The sequence below is a fragment of the Oryx dammah genome, unplaced genomic scaffold (genome assembly GCF_014754425.2).
Source record: "Oryx dammah isolate SB20612 unplaced genomic scaffold, SCBI_Odam_1.1 HiC_scaffold_11, whole genome shotgun sequence".
Taxonomy (NCBI): domain Eukaryota; kingdom Metazoa; phylum Chordata; class Mammalia; order Artiodactyla; family Bovidae; genus Oryx; species Oryx dammah.
In genome coordinates this window covers 41,700,800-41,719,220 of record NW_024070195.1, presented here as the reverse complement: position 1 = coordinate 41,719,220, position 18,421 = coordinate 41,700,800, and the positions used below count along the sequence as shown (strand labels likewise).

The 18,421-nt window shown below is 44.3% G+C and overlaps 1 protein-coding gene across 4 annotated transcripts in view; it reads left to right on the top strand.

Moving 5' to 3' along the window:
* Window positions 1-18,421, top strand: part of ANKS1A (ankyrin repeat and sterile alpha motif domain containing 1A) — a 168,744-nt gene that overhangs the window by 90,199 nt on the left and 60,124 nt on the right. For all 4 annotated transcript variants that reach the window (XM_040249062.1, XM_040249061.1, XM_040249060.1 and 1 more), the window contains one exon: window positions 3,776-3,896. In XM_040249062.1, the coding sequence (XP_040104996.1) occupies window positions 3,776-3,896 (121 nt within the window). The remainder of the gene's footprint in view (window positions 1-3,775; window positions 3,897-18,421) is intronic.

The window sequence follows — 18,421 nt, the reverse complement described above, 5'->3', positions numbered from 1 at the left end:
TAATTTCAATAGTCTTTTGTAGCTCATTCAGTGCCCTATTATTCTTTAACTTAAAAATCAGCTAACACACATTAATCAATTAAATCTCATTACTTAGTCGCCAGAAGTCAGAGTTAACTTTTTTTTACTGCTGTGGACCATCTAGTGAGATAGGTTCTTTTATTTAATATGAACAGCTGCAGCCATAAGGATGACTTCAGTTTAACAATGTGTATAAATACAAGGAAGTCCTTTTAAGAATGTAAAAATCAGTATTGGAGGTAGGGGCTGATTTCCATACTAGATACAAATTCTGTCCTTATTTTTTCCTATCCCTTAATTACAAAATACATATTATTATGTCCCGATTAAGGGGTCTCTGGAATTACAGGCTCTAGGGTAATAATACATTGCCAGCAGATACACGTGCATGTAGTAAATCCCTACATGTTTTTATGTAGAGGTTCGCTTTATTACTCCCTTTTTACAAAGAGAGACCTAGCAATAACAGAGCGTCTTCAGTCAGGGCTGCGTCTCTGTAAATGCCTTATGCCGCCTCTTTAATAAGGACTTGGAGTAAAATTTCTCAAGTCCAGGGGTAAGGGGAAGACTCTTAAAGAAATACTGGATGACCAGCACTTTCTCTTCTCCCAGGACCCTCTAGGGCATACAGTTTGGCAATAATACTGTTATCAAGAAGTAGTAGGAGGAGAAATCTCCCTACAACTCTTCTGGGTTAGAGACCGTCTGAGATACATATTCCAATAGCCTGGAATTCTGGATCAGTTGGACCACCATAGTCAACATTTGGAAGACCCTGAGAACCCTGGCTTTGCTTCCGAAGCAATGATTATAAATACATGAATACAGAGATGATGTGGTCTGGGTCATTATCCTTTTAATATCCAAACAGATTCTGTTTACTGTAGTTTGAGTGGATAGATCTTCTCCAAAAGTGGACTTAAAAAAAATTTGGACTCTAGCCTTCACCATCTTCATTTCTTATATACTCAAAGCTTTAATACCCCAAACCTCATATCGTAGGAGGTGCGCACTCTGCCCTGGTGTTTGTTTCCCATTCCTGAGGTCTCAGATCATCCAAGGAAGCCTTCAAGAGAAACTGAATGTGCCTGGGTCCAGGAAAGCTGATCAGCGTAACGACCAGATCATGAAATTGCCTCAAAAAAATCAAACGTATACACACACATATATTCAGCTATTCAGATGTTTTCACCTCACCAAATGGGCTGCCAACTGCATCGGACTCAAGAAGAGTGTTTTCTCTCTGCTTAGATGTGCTGAACGTTCATGGGAAGCTGCAGCTGTTGTGATATCTCTTCCCAGAAAGCTGCCCACACCCGGGTGGGCCATTCCATGGTCATAGTTAGGTGCCGACTGGTAGTTGCTTTTCTCTGCAGCTAAAATGTCACTCTCCATAGAGCAGAGAATACATTTTTGTTTTTTTGTGGGGGTTTTTTGGTTGTTGTTTTTGATTTATTGCAAGCCCTGAAAGAAAGGGGGAAAAAAGATTAAGGAGTGATTTAGTAAAAAGCGGAAAACTTTCTATTGAAAATCAGTTACTGCCTTATTCTCTGTGACACAAGGCTTCTTGAGTGGGAACTGGGAACACTTGCAGAAAAGCAGTTTATTGCTTTTTCATGAGATTTCAATCCCATAGCTGGCAGAGGCCAGGACCGAGAGGAAAAGATCCCCCTACGATTGTGTGGGTCTGAACAGGGGACCCTCATTAGACATCTGAAGTGGGGAGAGGGTTCCTAGTTGAGTGGAGAAACCATACTTCCCAGAAAAAAATAGAGGCCAACTCTAGAATCTGGAGGAGGGGTGAATTTTTTGGCCCTGGCTCTGCCGGAAGCTTTCTGTGTAACCTTGAGCAAGTCCCAAGACCTCTCTGAGAACTGGGTTTTGTCATTCGCTGAAGGAATGAGCTGGAACTAGATGCTCCCTAGCTGTGGCTGTAATGGTTCGGGCCCCTCCAGCTCTGCCATTGCTGGTTCTCTGCTTCCGGTTGTCCTGCACAGGAGCCAGGCAGGGAGTGAATGCAGGTCCAGTGGCCTGATTTTCCAGATGGAAGTCATCAGCCCTGTCCTGCTTGGGAAGAAAGGATATTATAGGCCAGGCACCCAGGCTGTCAAATACCTCTCAGAGAAGACTGCCTGGGGCTGTGTGAGAGCCCTGACTGCTTGCAGAACACTCACAGAATCAGATTTCCAGGGCTCTGCCTAAGTGATGGCCCTGGGTGTGTAAAGTTGCAGAACACACATTCCTGTCTGTGAAGCCTGTGGTGTTAAGTTGACGCTGTCTGAACTGCTTCATGGCCCCTCTTTGTTCCCTTAATTGTGTTCTATGATGAGGTGAAAGGAGTAAAGTAATACAGGCAGATGGCTCCCTGTGATGAAATAGTTTTTAGCTGTCAGGTGGCCCTCATGAAGTGGAGGTGCCTGCTGTGCTCAGCAGAATTTTGGAGAGACCGTCACTGTCTTTGGAGTGGCAGCCTTGTTAGCAGACAGGAGCTGTAGTCTCTCGTTGAATCTGAGGCTGCTAGAATCTGTTATCTCATTAGGCTGTAACGCTGTGAGCTATGCCTCCAAGAAGCCAAATCCTGATGAATGACAAACCTGATTTGTTTCCAGTGAGCCGTGGGACATATCAATAAAGGAGGAGGTTTCTGGGTGCACCAGAACGCCTGACTTGTAGGGTCCCCTTGTTCGTGAGATGGACTCGTGAATCCCTCTCACCCCCTCCTTCGTAATATATCCCTTGTTCCAGCCAAACTCCTCAATCAGAGATTTTGTGCTTTGCTTTGCTTTTGTAATAGCCAGTATTATATTTAATTTGCCTGTGAAACACGTTGGATTCTTAGCACCAATGAGCCAGAATTATCCTCTATAGCAAGTATCTCCATCCTCTCCCTTAGTGTGACTGTAGCATGAGCCGTCGTGTTTCTGGCTTGTGTTGAGACACTTGGCTCCTCTGGTACCATGACTGGCTGTGGCTACAGGCCCCCAGCTGACTCAAGCCGGTTGGCAGATGTCGGGGCCAGCTCTGGCCAGTCATTTCATCAGAGACACTTGGCTGCCTGGATTAGGAGTTTCTCAGGAGACAGAGCTGCTTTTTCTCCACTGAAATTCATCCTTGCCTCTCTTCAGAACAGAGATTGGTAGAATTGATTTAAGATTGTGTTCTCCTAAGTGTGGTAGGAAGCCAGCTTTGGGAAAATCCTCATCTATAACCCTGGGGCCTATGAAGAAGTGCTCACAGAAATAGAGGATTTACAGACAGCTTTGTTCCTAGTAAATGTATGTCAGTCAGGGTTAGTTAGAAATCATTTTGATCCCCTCTTGAGAAGAGGGGAAGGATTCCAGCCTTTGGGGTACTGTGTGAATGTATTAAATATTAGAAAAGAGACATGGAGAGAGAAGGCCTTATGATGCATGGTGACTAAAAACCACTCGGGAGGTGTTATCCACAGAAAAGAGATCATGCAGAGAGGGGCGAGGCAGGGGAGGGGAGGATCTTGGGTTTTATTTATGGCATCTTGAAAGATGAAATGAAGGAAGGAAAGGGAAGTGTTTTAATCAAAGGCCACTGAGATTTGAGACCCAGATGTGTAGCCAGGAGAGCAGTTGTAATTCCCTGTGACACTTGACTTACTTACCTTCTCTTTCCCTCCTCTCTTCCTCTCTGAAGAAAAAGGAGCTGATAATCTCAAATTTATTTGATATAGCCTGTCTGGGTGTTAGCCCCCTGCCTGAGAAGTACGTGCTTTCTCTCTCAGGTCTTGGCCATGAGACCCTGGATTCAGGGGAGCGCAGCCAAGGAGGAAGATGAACACCCTTATGAGCTGCTGCTGACAGCAGAGACAAAGAAGCTGGTGTCCGTGGATGGAAAGACAAAAGGTAGAGCCCCCACCCCCGTCCTGGCAGAAACAGCTCCGAAAGGGCCGAAGGAGACAATGGTGTTCCTTGGGCTGGGCGAGTTGGGTTTCAGGCCATTCTGGGTGGTGGGTGTATTATGGCCTTTCATTTTAATACCCCGGGCTGGAGTGGACTTGTCACCTTTGAGCATGTGAAGCAAGGAAAAGGTCAGGTCAGACTAGGTGAGTGCCGAGGGAGGGGAGGCTGGCAGCCTTGTGGCCGAGATTGATTTGGGGTCTCAAATCACAAATCCTCAAGTTCCTGTGGTGGAAAAACAGGCCCAACAAGTCATTCCCCTTGGGTTCAGGCTGACGGCACAGACTCTGCTTTGAGGCCTGACCTCAGAGCGAGCCACTCCTGGGGAGGGGCCCGTGATTGGCTGCCACCAGTAACTGGAGTGCTCAGTTGCCTTGGCCTACTTTCATCGCCTCTGTGAAATCCAGCTTCCTCTGTGAGGGGTGAGGGCTGCAGGACTGAGAACGGGCCAGGCGGCGTGCTTGTGGTCCCCACCGGAGTGAGTGTGCCCCGCTGGAGCGTTTGTGACGACCTCTGTCTCCTAAGGAAGAACAAAAAGGGTGGTGCGATTCCCACTGCTGTGAAGGAGCCCCCACGGCCTCTCGCAGCTCCCTGTAGCCCACCGGCCTGGGGCCCTTCACAGGCGCTGTCAGTGCCTCCTTCCACCCTCTGACAGCCCAGGGCGCAGGTAAGAGCGGGGGATGCAGTGGCGTCTTTGACAGTACCCTCTACAAGGCCTGTCAGGGTAGCGGTGGCTAAGAGAACGTGTGTGGATGTGTCTGATACTGCAGACCTTATTTTTAACAGTCCTGTGTAAAAGGTTTCTCCTTAAGTGCATAAGTTTGGGTTGTTTTCATAGTAGTTTTGTTTTGATTTGTTTTTATGGTTTCCATTTGGAGCTTTTTTTTTTTTTTTTAAAGTTATTCAGAAACAGTAAAATTCAGCCTTTTTGTATGCAGTTTCGTGAGTTTTGGCAAAGACAGTTGTTTGCTGCCACCACAGTTAAGATAAAGCATGGTTTCCTCACCAGAAGGTTCTGCATCCCTTTGTTGTCAGTCCTGCCCCTCCCTTACAGTCTCAGCTCCAATGTCTGTCCCTATGATTTTTGCCTTTTCCAGAACATTGTATGAATGGGGTCTTGTAGTACATACCTACAAAAGGTTCCCAGACCCAGTTCCTGTGTGTGTGTGTATGTGTGTGTGTGTGTGTGTGTGTGTGTGTGTGTGTGTGTGTGTGTAGTTGTGTAGGCTTCCCCATATCAAGAAGCAATTCTCTGATGTCACTGGGGTCTCTGAGACTCCAACTTAAGAGGCTCAGTCCCATGAGACTGCCCTCCACTTCAGATGCAGATCATAAGCCCAGGTCTGTGCATCTGACCAACTGGCTACACATTGGAGGCTCCAGTGACCCCCTCCAGCTCAGGATGCCAGTTCCAAGTCCAGGTTGTTACCTGGACTTCTGACTGACTGGCTATAAATCAAAGATTAAATGCCTCATGCCTCACAGAACTGAGGGAAACCCACACACTCACCAGATTACCAATTTATCATTAAAGGATATTAAAGGATACAAAGCAACAGCCACATGAAGGGGTACATAGGGCAAGGTCCCAGTGAATAGAGCTTCTGTCCTTCTCGAGCTTGGGCCTGGGCCTGCTGGCATGCAGAAGTGTTCTGGTTTCCCTAGCATGGAAGCTGTTGGAAAAAGTGGGACCGACTGAAAAGCTGTCTTTTTTGGTTTTAATAGAAACTTCATTGCCCAGGCATGATTAACTGAATCATCCTCCAATGGCATTGATTGAACCTCAGACACCTTCTCCCTTCCTCAGGAAATCAGGATGGGACCAAACGTTCAACCCTCTAATCACATGACTGATTCCCCTGACAACCATCCCCCACCCTGGGGTAGGATCCAGAAGTCACCTTCATTAATATCTTAATCAGAAAATTCCTTTTGTTTTGGGAGATGTGAGCTAGGAACTATGAATAAAGGCCAAATATAGCTGAGAAATATATTTTGGTCATCTGAATGACCAAGTATATATTTCCTATAAATCACAATATTCCAGTACCCTTTTGAGTCTGGCCCTTTCACCATAATTCACTGGGACTCATCCTTGTTGTTGCATGTATTAGTAACCTGTTCCTTTTCATTTCTGAGTAGTATTCCATTGAATGGATGTACAACAATTTATCCATTCTCTGGTTGAGGGCCATTTGGGCCATTTTCAGTTTTTGGCAGTTGCAAATAAAGTTACTGTAAACATTTGCATACAGGCATTTCTGTGAACATAGTTTTCATTTCTCTGAGGTAAACACTAGAAATGAAACTGCTGGGTGCTTTATAAATATATGCTTAGGTTTATAAGGAAATGCCAAACCATTTTCCAGAATGGTTCTACTATTTTACGTCCCATCAGAGTTATAATTGCTATGTATGTTCCCTGAGATTTAATATTGTCAGTTTTTAAAAATTTTAGCCATTCAAATAGGTATGTAGTGATACTTCACTCTGGTTTTAATTTACATTTTCCTAATGTCTAATGGTATTGAACATCTATTAATGAGATTCTTTGGCATCCTTGTATCTAATGAATGGTCTGTTCGGATCTTCTGCTCATTAAAAAAAGTTAGGTTGTTTCTTATTATTGAGTTGTAAGGATTTTTTAATATATTTTGGATTTAAGTTCTTTATGAGATATCTTATTTTCTCCTAGTCTGTAATTTGTCTTTTTATCCCCTTAACAGTGTCTTTTGAAGAACAAAAGTTTCTTGATTTTGATAAAATTCAGTTTGCCCTTTTTTTTTAATGGATAAGGTCACTAATGTTTTTTCTCTGTATTTTCTTCTAGAAATGTTACAGCTTTTGGTATACATTTAGACCTAGAGTTTATTTTTTTTCTTCACATTTTTTGACTGAAGTATAGTTGATTTACAATGTTGTGTCAGTCTTTGCTGTGAGCAAAGTGACTCAGTTATACATATATATGCATTCTTTTTTAATGTAAGACTGTTATGGTTTATCATAGGATGTTGAATACAGTTCCTTGAGGTATACATTAGGACCTTGTTGCTTATCCATTCTAAATGTAATAGTTGGCATCTGTCTACCCCAAACTCCCAGTTGACCCCTTGCCTCCCCTGCTCCCTCTTGGCAACTACAAGTCTGTTCTGTATGTCCATGAGTCTCCTTCTGTTTTGTAGGTTCGTTTGCCATATTTTAGATTCCATCTATGAGTAATGTGGGCTTCCCTAGATGGCTCCCTGATAGAATCCTCCTGCCAGAGACTCAGGTTCAATCCCGGGTCGGGAAGATTCCCTGGTGAAGGAAATGGCAGCCCACCCCAGGATTCTTGCCTGGAAAGTCCTATGGACAGGGGAGACTGGCGGGCTATAGCCCGTGGGGTCACAAAAGAGTTGGACACGACTTAGTGACTAAGCAGCAACCACCTAAGTGATGTATGGTATTTGTCTTTCTCTTTCTGACTTATTTCACTTAGTATGAGCATCTTTAGTTGCACCCATGTTGCTCCAGACGATATTATTTTCTCCTTTTTTATAGCTGACTAGTATTCCATTGTATATGCATACCACATCTTCTTTATCCATTCATCTGGCAATGGACATTTAGGTTATTTCCATGTCTTGGCTGTTGTGACTAGTGCTGCAGAGTGGGTGGAGCTCTGATACTTGCTCTAGTAGTTTAGTAATAAATCATACTGAAATTTAACCCTTAAAGAGTTTAATGCTCTGTTTGAAAAGGGTGTTTTTTTGTTTTTAAAATTTTTCAAATTTATTTTGTAAGTTTTTGGCTGCAAGGCATGTAGAATCTTAGTTCCCTGATCAGGGATTAAACCGGAACCCTCTGCATTGGAAACAGAAAACCTTAACCACTGGGGACCACCAGAAAAGTCCCTTGAAAGGAGTTCTTAGTAAGGGAAGAATCTTTAGCATCATGGAGGAATGAGATTGTAATTCTTTCTTTCAAAGATCTGATCTGGAACCACTATAAGGTCAGCCGACTCAACCTTTGAAAGGAAGGAAAGGGGAAAGTCAGATGAACTTCGTAAGTGGGGCCAAATGACCTTGATAGGACATTTCTGCCCTCAGGTTAAGAAATCTCTAGGTCCAGGGGAAAGCTACCCAGGAGGACTTCTGACCTCACATCTCATGCTCCTTTGCTTTGGTTTCTTCCAGCTCTGCAATATTGGTCTAACTGTTGAGAGTGGGCTGTGCTGGACGCAGATTTAATTGAACCACAGCATGAGAAGTGTGCCTGCCTCCAGGCAAGCTGCTTAGATCACTCAAAGAGCTTTCAGACAAAGGAGTGCCGACATTAAATATGAAAATAGGCTCTGCCAATTTCTCAGTAGCCTGGAAGAAACGCCTGCTAGGATTGGTCAGAGTGAGGCAAGTCAGCAGATGATGTCGCGCATTAGTACATATTAAATTTTGCCTGCTTTTCCACTTATGTCATTATCTTAGGCAGCTTTTATGAATTAATTCATCAATTTTCAAAAAGGCCATGTTAATGAGACTACCAGAGCTTTCAGCTCCTCCTTTATAATACTAGAAATTACAATGTGAGGGGTGGGGTAGGAGTTATTTTTAATTACATTTTAAAATTACATTCATTTTAGCTCACTGGAAGGAAAAATTTCAAATAATACAAAAGTGAATACAAATAAAATGCTCAGATTTTTCTCACCTCTCTGCTACTCAGTTACCAGAGATGACCATAGTTTGAAAGTATGTTATTTTTTACTTCAGGCCATGTGCTATCTTTATATAAAAGTGATCATATGAAATTGTTTTGTTTGTTTTTAACTTAAAATAGGATCATATTTTACAAACTATTATGTAAATTTTTTTAAAAACTGTTCATAGATCATAAATAAATTTTGTCACAGTTCTAAAAGTCTACCTTATTATTTTAAAATTGTTGTTAAACAGCCCATAACTCATTTTAAAAAATGTTTTATTTTATTTAGAAATTCATCATATGTATATATTTGGCTGTACCGAGTCTTAGTTGCAACATGGGAACTCCTAGTTGCAGTGTGTGGGATCCAGTTTGCTGACCAGGGACTCAGCCTGGGCCCCCCACGTTAGGAGCACAGAGTCCCAGACACTGGACCACCAGAGAAGTCCTTCCATAACTCATTTTTCTATTCATTAACTGATGGATGTTTAAGTTGTCTTCAGTATTACTTCTCTGTTATAAATTATGCTGCTGTGAACATTCCATACCGATATTCTTACATGTTTATAAGAGTGTTTCTAAAAGACATTGACAGAAAGTAGAATTAGCAGGTCAGATATAGATGCATGTCTAGAGCTGTTGGTGGAGCCACTTGGCCCCTACTTAGCGGTGAATGAGTGTGTTCTTTTCCCTGTACCTTTACCAACACAGAATATTATCACTTTTTAGTATTTTTCCCCATAGTAAGCAAAGAAAGTGACTTCTGAATTTGGCATTTCCCTCATCCAGTGAAACTGAGCATCTTATCTTATTGATTAGTATTATATATTTAGTCTGTGAGTTGCCTATCTTTTTTCTTTTCTATCATTTTCCAACTTAGAAATTAATGGTAGTAGAAATATTTTGCTTAAGCACTGATAATATTTGGCCAAAATGGTACTCAGCATAAAGTTTTTCTTCTTAAATTCATTTGTTAAAAACAAGAAAGAGTAAAACTTAAGCAGGAGAAAGTTTCAGAGAGCAATTAATAAAGATAAAAGCAGATACAACAGGTCACCTACTTTATGGTATGCATTTACACTTCAGTTAAACACAGAAAGAAACAAAGAAAGCAGAAACGAAATTTTAAAAACAAAGCAAAAAGCAATAGGTTTGATAATTAGAATGAAAACTTGCCTGTTTTTTAAAATATCTCAACATTTCTGATCAAGAAAAGGGGAACACAGCATTTAGGAATAATATAAGAAATATATGTAACCACAAATTCAGAGATTTTAAAAATTAATAGAAAGAATTAATAAGAATAATTTTTTTTTGGCTAGAGTTGCTCCCGTCCTCTTGGAAAGAGTTGTCTGAGTGAGTTATTGAATTAATCACGATGACTAATTGAGGAAGGGTTCATACTGGCATTTGGTGCCCAGTGACCAGGAATGCTCAGCATGCAGGACAAACCTTCACAGTGAAGAATCTCCAGAAATGCCAGTTGTGTCTATAGAAATGACAAAAACTGACAAGAGAAAACTTTAATAGATCCATGAAGTGGAAAACCCATCCTCCCGCCTCAATAAAGGCACTAGACTCAGGTGGTTTTATCACAGTTTTATCCAACTAGATATTCCTCTGTTATTTCAGTTGTTTCAAATGTAGAAAAAGTCTTCTGAAATCTTAATACAAGACTGGCATAGGAGAACAATGCTTCCTGTTTTGTTTAGCACAGTCACTTATTTCTCTCTAGTGTTTAACTCTTTGCCCCCCTGAACACTGGGGGCATGCTCCTGCTCAGAGAAACAGTGGACGAGTTTGTTAGCAAATGGGAAAGTAGCCAGGACCTCTAAAAGTCATTGTTCTCTGTGGTGCTTTTCTGCAGCATCCACTGATAGTGTTTCGGTCCAGGTGAAGTGGTTACTTAGCTTAGGACAGAGATGCACGATTAACAGAAGACAGTGATACATGGGGAGTCCTTGGCACATGCTACACCTCTGAGGTCTTAAGATGCAGTTAAGTCATTACCCCTGAGACCTGTGCATTTTGGTCTGTGTGAAGTTCATGAAGACCTCAATCTTTTTGAAGGGGAGGAAGAATGTTATTTTAGCTTCTCTCTCTGCTCCCCCATCCACAGTGCTGCCAGTCTCTGAGCCTCTGAGCCTTTGGGGATTCTACAGTGTGGCGCGTGGCTTCTCCTTTCGGCAGCTTGGGACTGAGTTTGTCAGGCGTGCCTTGCACACCTTTTAGCAGAAGGCCCTCTTTAGTAAGACCCTGGGAAGAGTTGAGCCGGTACCTGCGTTCTGCCAGCCGTCTTAATGTGGGAGGCCAGGCCAGCTTTTGGTAGATTACAAGGAGTGAATTGGGGTGCTTTTCCCAAAGGCAAAAATTGTAAATGAGAGAGTGTGACAGTTCAGCCTCATCTTCAGCAGCTTCCTCTTCTCTCACCCCTTATATCAGAGGAGCCCTATTGTATCTTTTCAATTTATATTTCTGAGTTGGAGCAGTTTACTTTTCTTTCCATTATGGAATAAGTTTGAGCTTTGTAAGCTATGCATCCAATAGTTTGGATATGACAATATACGACAGTTGGATAAAACTGTCATAAACTGGCTATTTTCTTCCACTGAATGTATCGACAGCCATTTATTTACATATGTATACATGAGACATATGTAAAATAATCATAAAAGCTCAAAATATGTTAAAGTGGTATAAAAGTAGTTTTAGAATTCAAAAAGGGATAAATTATGTCAGTGTAAGAGATCAGAGATGGCTTTATGAAGGAAGTGCATTTGAGCTGAACCCCAAAATAGAGAATTCTACTTGATGAGCAGAAGTGAGGAAGAAGAGGGCCTTTCCAAGCAGAGGATGTGGCATCAGTAACAGTAAGATGGTGGGAGACGACAGCATGTTTGGAGAACGGTAAATAATCCAGTGTGGTTGGAACAAAAGGACTGGTCGTCGAATATTGGATCTCAGATGGCGGTCTGTATTCCTCAGACAGTGAAGTGTTGTTGAAGCTTTTTGAATGAGGTGACAGGATAGAAGCCACACTTTAAGAGCAGTCATCACGGTGTCCTCAGGGGATTTATTCCTGGATACCCTCCCCTCCTTCCCCCTCACATAGCAAAATCCCTGGACGCTCAAGTCCCTTATGTAAAATGGCATAGTTTTTTGTATATAAGCTCCATGTAGCTTCCCATATACTTTAAATCATCTGAATTACTCAGATTCCTGATACAGTGTAAATAATGGTAAGTAGTTGCTGGCCCATAGTAAATTGAAATTTTGCTTTTTGGAACTTTCTGGGATTTTTTTTTTCTTTCTGAGTATTTTAGATCTGTGACTGGTTGAATCCACCAATGCAGAACCCATGGATATGGAGTGCTGAGTGTATGTGTAATTGTAGAATCTCAGATTGCGGTTGGGAGAGACTGGAGTTAGGGATACCTTGAGGTTGAGAGATCTCAAGGAATCTCTTAAAGGAAATTAGAGCTCAGACTAGAGGGATGATAGGAAGTGACTGGAAGGAGAACATGGATAGCAGAGGTTTTAAACAGGTAGCATTAACAGGATCTTACATTCATCCAAATATGGGTGCATGAGGAGGAGAAGGCATTAAGGATGAGTCTGAGGTTTTGAGCCTGGTTAACTGGGGAAGTCTTGTGCAACTAACAGAAATAGAGGATTGAAGGAGGGGCACATTTGAGGAAATAAGTCCAATTATGGATTATGTTAAGTTTGAGGTGTTTCAGTTACCAAAATATCCAGCTAGAAGTATTCCATAAACTCTTGGAAATGTGGGTCTGATGTTCAAGAAAGATGAATCATCCACGTTGAAGTGATAGATAACGTAAGAGAAAATCAGTTGCTGAGGGAAAGAATAGAGAGATTGAAGATGTCAAGAATAGAACTTACATTTAGCGGCAGAGAGGAAAAACATGGGAAGATAGCCAGGATCATGCAGTGTCTTGGAAGCCAGGCTGAACTTCCAAAACCCCCCAAATAACAGTCTGTCTTATATCAGATAGTCCAGAAGTAAGAAGTCTAGAGCTAGGATGGCAGTTCACGGTGGCCAAGGACCCGGTTTCCTTCTGCCGTCTTACAGTTCAAGACAACTGTTGAAGTTTAAGCTATCAGCCCAGGCCAGAAGGAAGAGAAGAAGGGCACTTTAAAGATGGTTCTCAAAAGTTGCACAAACCACTCTAACAACCCATGGGCCAGAGCTTGGTCAGGTGGCTACACCTAGCCACCGAGATAAGAAATGTAGTCTTTATTCTAGGTGGTTGTGAGACAGTCTAAAAAAGTCCTGTGACCAAGGAAGGAGGAGAGAATGGGGACAACTGGTAAACAGTGTCAAGTAATATAGTAAGAGCTAGAAGGATAAAGACTAGAAAAATCATTGGGCAATGAGACGGCCTTTGGTAAATCCTAGATGAGAAGATATTGGAGAAGGCAGTGGCACCCCACTCCGGTACTCTTGCCTGGAAAACCCCATGGATGGAGGAGCCTGGTGGGCTGCAGTCCGTGGGGTCGCTAAGAGTCGGACACGACTGAGCGACTTCACTTTCACTTTTCACTTTCACACGTTGGAGAAGGAAATGACAACCCACTCCAGTGTTCTTGCCTGGAGAATCCCAGGGACGGAGGAGCCTGGTGGGCTGCCATCTATGGGGTCGCACAGAGTCAGACATGGCTGAAGCGACTTAGCAGCAGCAGCAGATGAGAAGATATACTTCTCAAGTGGGAAGAGGTGAAATTATCCCCAGATTTTGACATGATGTTGAAAATAGTTAAGGAGGTTTGATCTAAATCATCTAAGTAAATTGTTGCAGTTATCTTCCCAAGAGTATAGGCACCAAGGGAAGAGGTGAGGAATTGATCTTACAGAGAAATCATAGTTTTCACGAGGTGAATAAAAGCATGACTGAGCCTAGTAGTGAGGCTTGTATTTGAATTCCTTCTCTCCCACTTCTTGGTTGGCAGCTTTGAGGAAGCCGTGTAACCTCTTTAAGCCTCAGTCTATGGGTGAAGTAGGGATACAGATTCTTCCCTCATGGTTGTTGTGAATATTAAAAGAGAACATGCTTAGCACAGTGTCTGGCACAGAGGAGCCAGTACCTAATGCTTGGTAGCTGTTGGAAGACAGCTGAGTTAAATTGGTATAGAGGACTCAGTCAGTTGTTTCTTGAGTATTCAGCAGGGCTCAACATTCCAGCAACTGGAGAAGAGAAAGCAAATGGTTGTGAATACCCAGTATTGGAACTGGCAGAAGATCAAGGGAAACGGAGATGGCAAGTGTGCTATTAAGTCAGGCCTGGTTAAATATCATGGCCGAGTGGAAGCCGATCCAGGCAGAGCTGGTGATGCTGAGCAGGGAAGTGTGAGGGGCCAGAGGTCCAACAACAGCCTGTGAACAGACTCTTAGGGGAGAGTTTAGGGAAATGAGGAGATGTCAGGTAATCGGGACCAAGCCTAGTAGAACGGTCCTGAGTCTCATGGCTGAGCTGTGCCTGTGGGCGCTGTCTTGGGAGGACGTGGTTCCTGACCTGAGTGTTCTCCACCGTGCTGTCACACACAGCTCTGCACTAAACTTGCGAGACGGCTGGACCTGCCCTGGCATTTGAGTTTTATTCTGCCTGGTTCACAGGGCCACTTAGAAGAAACCAGTCTTCTCTGTTGAGCTGGGGAAAAGGAAACCAGACTCGGTGCCGTGTTAGCATGAAGAACAGTTTGGAAACCATTGTAAATGAAAAATGCTAATGATGGCAGCTTCCATTAACTGAACGCTTCTTACGGGCCAGCTGTGCGCTGGGTTCATTTACACTGATTAGGTCATTGCATATCTCCAGACAAATCTTCCTAGTAGAGGCTATTTTTATCCTTGTTTAATAGATGAGGAAGAAAAAGTTAGGTGTTAGAGCTGGCCCTTAAGCCCTAATGTGGCCATATCCAAAGCCTGTTTAACTATGAGGTTAAATCATTTCCCCTGAAGCCCTGCTACTATTCATGTTTTAATGTCACAGAGCTGGAAGGGAACTTAGGTCATCTAATCACAGATTCAAACCATACTAAATCTCAAAGCCTTGGAGAATGCATCCCAGCCATTAATTTTTGAGAGAGACCCAGAGAGGAAAAGTCACGGGGCTGCAGCTCCAGCTTAAATCCCAGTCCAGCTCTTGTTCTGTTTCTCTGGTTGTCATGGAACAGAGTGGACTCTCTGTCTGTTTGTCTTGTCAGGTCATGGTCTCCAGCAAACGTCTGGATAACCTACTCAGTACCTTCTTTCCAAGGGAAGCACAGTGACCCTCCAAAAGCATCCCCGTACTTGGGAGTTCCCTGGACACACACAGCTTCTGGCGCTCACCACTGTGACTAAGCGTTTGGAAGGTTCTAATCCTAAGGGCACAAAGAAAGTAGAACAGCCCGGGAAACTGGAGTACCCCAGCCTTCTCTGAGCCTGAGGATTGTTTTAACATAGCAAGTCCTCTCACACGCTGCATTTTTCAGCCCTCATTTAAACCGGCCAGGGTGACTGGAAATGTGTAAATGTTAAAATATTATTCAAAAACCCTTGAGAATCCCCATGGATCATCATAGTAATTAAAATGCAGCAGAGAAGACCCCTTGCTTCAGCAGCTCACAGGGCAGAAGGAAAATGCACACCCAGAATGAATAAAACTGGAAGGTTGAAGGGACTGGGAATTAGCATGCTGGTGTGTCCTGCTATTCAGTGGAGCAGCGGGCCTTGGTGTATGGGGAGAGTGAGGACACAGCCCTCCCTGTGTCCTGTTCCCCCTGTTCCTCTCCTGGAAGGGCAGGTGGAGGAGTGCCGTGGGCAGTGGAGGAGGAGCATTTGAGGAGCTGTGGAGCTCCCAGGGCGGGAGCACAGTGATTCTCAGTCAAAGGAAGGCCTTGAGCCGAGGGTTCTCTTCTGGAGTCCATGAGCCCTGGGCACAAAGGTCCTGTCTCTGATTTTCTAATTTATTTCCACTTTTTCTGAGGCCTGTTAAGGCCTTTCTTCTCCTTCAGTGTCCAACTCAAAATCTACCTCCTCTGAGAAGCCTCTTGTTTCAAAGTTATCACACATTCGTTGCTACTCACTGTACTGTGCATTTGGTTTATACTTTTCTTTAAGTTTTGTTTTGAGTTCTAGTTATTTCTTTATACGCTGGTCTCTTCCAATAGCTGGTAGGCTGCTGGAGCAGAGGCTGTGTCTTCGCCTTTATATCTTCGGGTGCTCCCTGAAGATGGGTATTTCGCACACGTGTATTGATGGAAGGAGGGATCACAGTGATGGTGCTGGGCCCTGTTTCTCACTGGGCTCAGGACTTCAGCCTTCTCACTGTCTTACCTTTGGTCACCTCCTCCTATGTCGAGACTTATAAGGATGATGTTTGTACTGGGCATGTGCAGTGTTGTTGACAATCCTTGTGACAACCTGTGAGGAACAGAGAAGTAGTAGGTCTCATCTGTGAACAAAATATGAAGAACAGGTGTTAACATCTGTTTGGAGCTGGCATGTGCCAGGCATTGTCTAAATGCTTCGCACATAAAATTCCCATAACAATCCTATGAAATAAGTACTATTAAGATCCCAGAATTATAGATGAGATTGCCAGACACAAAGAAGTTCAGTAATTTGCTTAAGAGCTGGCTTTTGGTGTTGGGGCTTGGGGGAGATCTGGCTTTTGATCGGTGTATTATATTGTTAACACTTTGTCCCTAAGAGACTTAATATTATCCTGACTTTGCTGAAGGAAAGGACCATTGAGTAGGTCTTTTCCCACTCATTGATTTGCCAGGAAATCTAGCCTAGCCTTGGATATAGTATTTTATGGGAAAGAGAGTGCCAGCTTTTGAGATCCTCAGGTTCTTAGATCTTGACCAGCTGTTCAAATGCCAAGGTGTCTTTTCTTGGAAATTCCTGGGTGAGTCGTGTCACCTAAGAATCCCCTCCCATGATTTCCTCTACTCTGGTGGACTGTGGTTTCTCTAATGGGATTATGACCCTCAGAAATTCTTACTCTTCGCATATTTCCTCCTGCCATAAGGTTCCATTCCTTTTCCCGCCCACTTCCTTCCTCCAGCGTCTGTCTGTTAGGGAGCTCTTGGCATGTGTCTCTCTTTCTGCATTGATAGCCGGCATGAGCGCATGGCTTTTGGACAGGGCCTTCATTGTTGGCGATGCCAGCAGCAGTCAGAACATGCTCTGTGGCCTGGGTTCCAAGGTCCACCCAGGCAGTGTGAGCCTGGCTAGCTCCCAGTTCTGGACTCGTGTTTTTCTTTTGTTGTTGGACTCCCATCTCCTCAAAAAAGTTGTTAAGTAAGGAGCTAGAAGCTGGTGCCAAGGAAGAGAAGCCTGTTACCAGTGCCCTCTTTCACATTCAGATGCGGTCAGGGGGACACTGCCCCCTGGGCCAGAACCTAGAGGAAACTGGCCATTAGGATATGGTCCTGGAGATGGCCAGTTTTCCACTCTGGTTGACTCCCACTTCCCTAGGGATTCCCATTGGCCCGATTCACCATTAGATGCTTATGTGGCCCCACTGTCAGCCTCATGGGCAGCTTCCTGCACACTGGCAGTTGACTCACGTGGTGTTCATACCCCAAAAGTCAGGGCTTCCTGAGGCCTGAATGAAGCCATGCAGAACTCCATGTACGCAGGACTTCTTCCCTGGAGATACGATCCAGGCTGTTCAGGGCTTATTCAGTGCTCTGGACTTGACCTTTGGGGTTTGGGGTGTGAAAGTCTCAAAGCAGTCAAGAGTAGAGGAAGGACAGGCCAGAGTTCATGCTTCTGGGCTCCTGTGGGTGAGTCATCAGATCTGCGAACTGGAGTTCCTTGGCCTCCCCTCCACGGCCTCTGCAGACCTGCCAAAAGCCGAGCCAGCTGTAGAGACCAAACTGTCCTTCGGCTGGGGTGGGGTGCATGGAGCCATATCCCTGCTCAGACCTCAGGGTGACAGGCTCAACGTTTGGAGAGCTGGTTATTCGGGTCCTTCCTGAAACGCGGGCCTAGCACTGTGGGACCCTGGCATCGGGCTTGGGCAGTGCAGGGTTGTGTGTGGGCAGTGCGGCCCTCCTCACCTGACAGCCTTGGGACTGCAGGCCTGCTGATGAAGGAGGGCGTGCTGTGCAGGCAGGCCTGGGAGAGGCCTCCAGTGGGGCTCTGGCAACCCCGAGGGAAAGTGTGCCGTCGCAATGTGGTGAAGACGTGCCTTCTCATCACTATCAACACATAAAAGGGATTTTTAAGGACCATGCAGGCAACCTGCTTATTTTAGATCCTGAAGCCCAGCAAGATGAGATCGTTGCCAAGGCCACACAGCGAGAGAGCAGACAGCAGGACCAGAGCCAGGTGCGCCGACGCCTGGGTCTCCCCCACCTCTCCAGACCAACCACCGGAGGCTAAGGGCCTTAGATTTCTCATCTGTAGAAACAGTTGAGCTTGACCCTTTGGGTTCCAAGATCCTCTGATCTCATGAACAGTTTGGAGAGCGTTGTACAGACTAGAGAATCATTTGGTGTCGGTACCGTACATTTCCACTTACCGAGAAAGTCAGGTTGGACATTAGCCGTGGAGTGTGGACTAGTGCTCAGCACAGGGTTGTCATCTGCCCTGCCAATGTGGGTTAAAATCGCTAGTAGGTCTGAGTTCGTGCAGGGAGAACCTGTTCGGTGTCCTGGCACGATACTGATGTTGGACTCTGATTTGGTCGATTATTTATGCTACCTCAGGGCAGAGGTATTTGGTCCCTCGGGGAAGCATACAGTAGTGGCTGGCCTCGCGAGCTGGCCGTGTC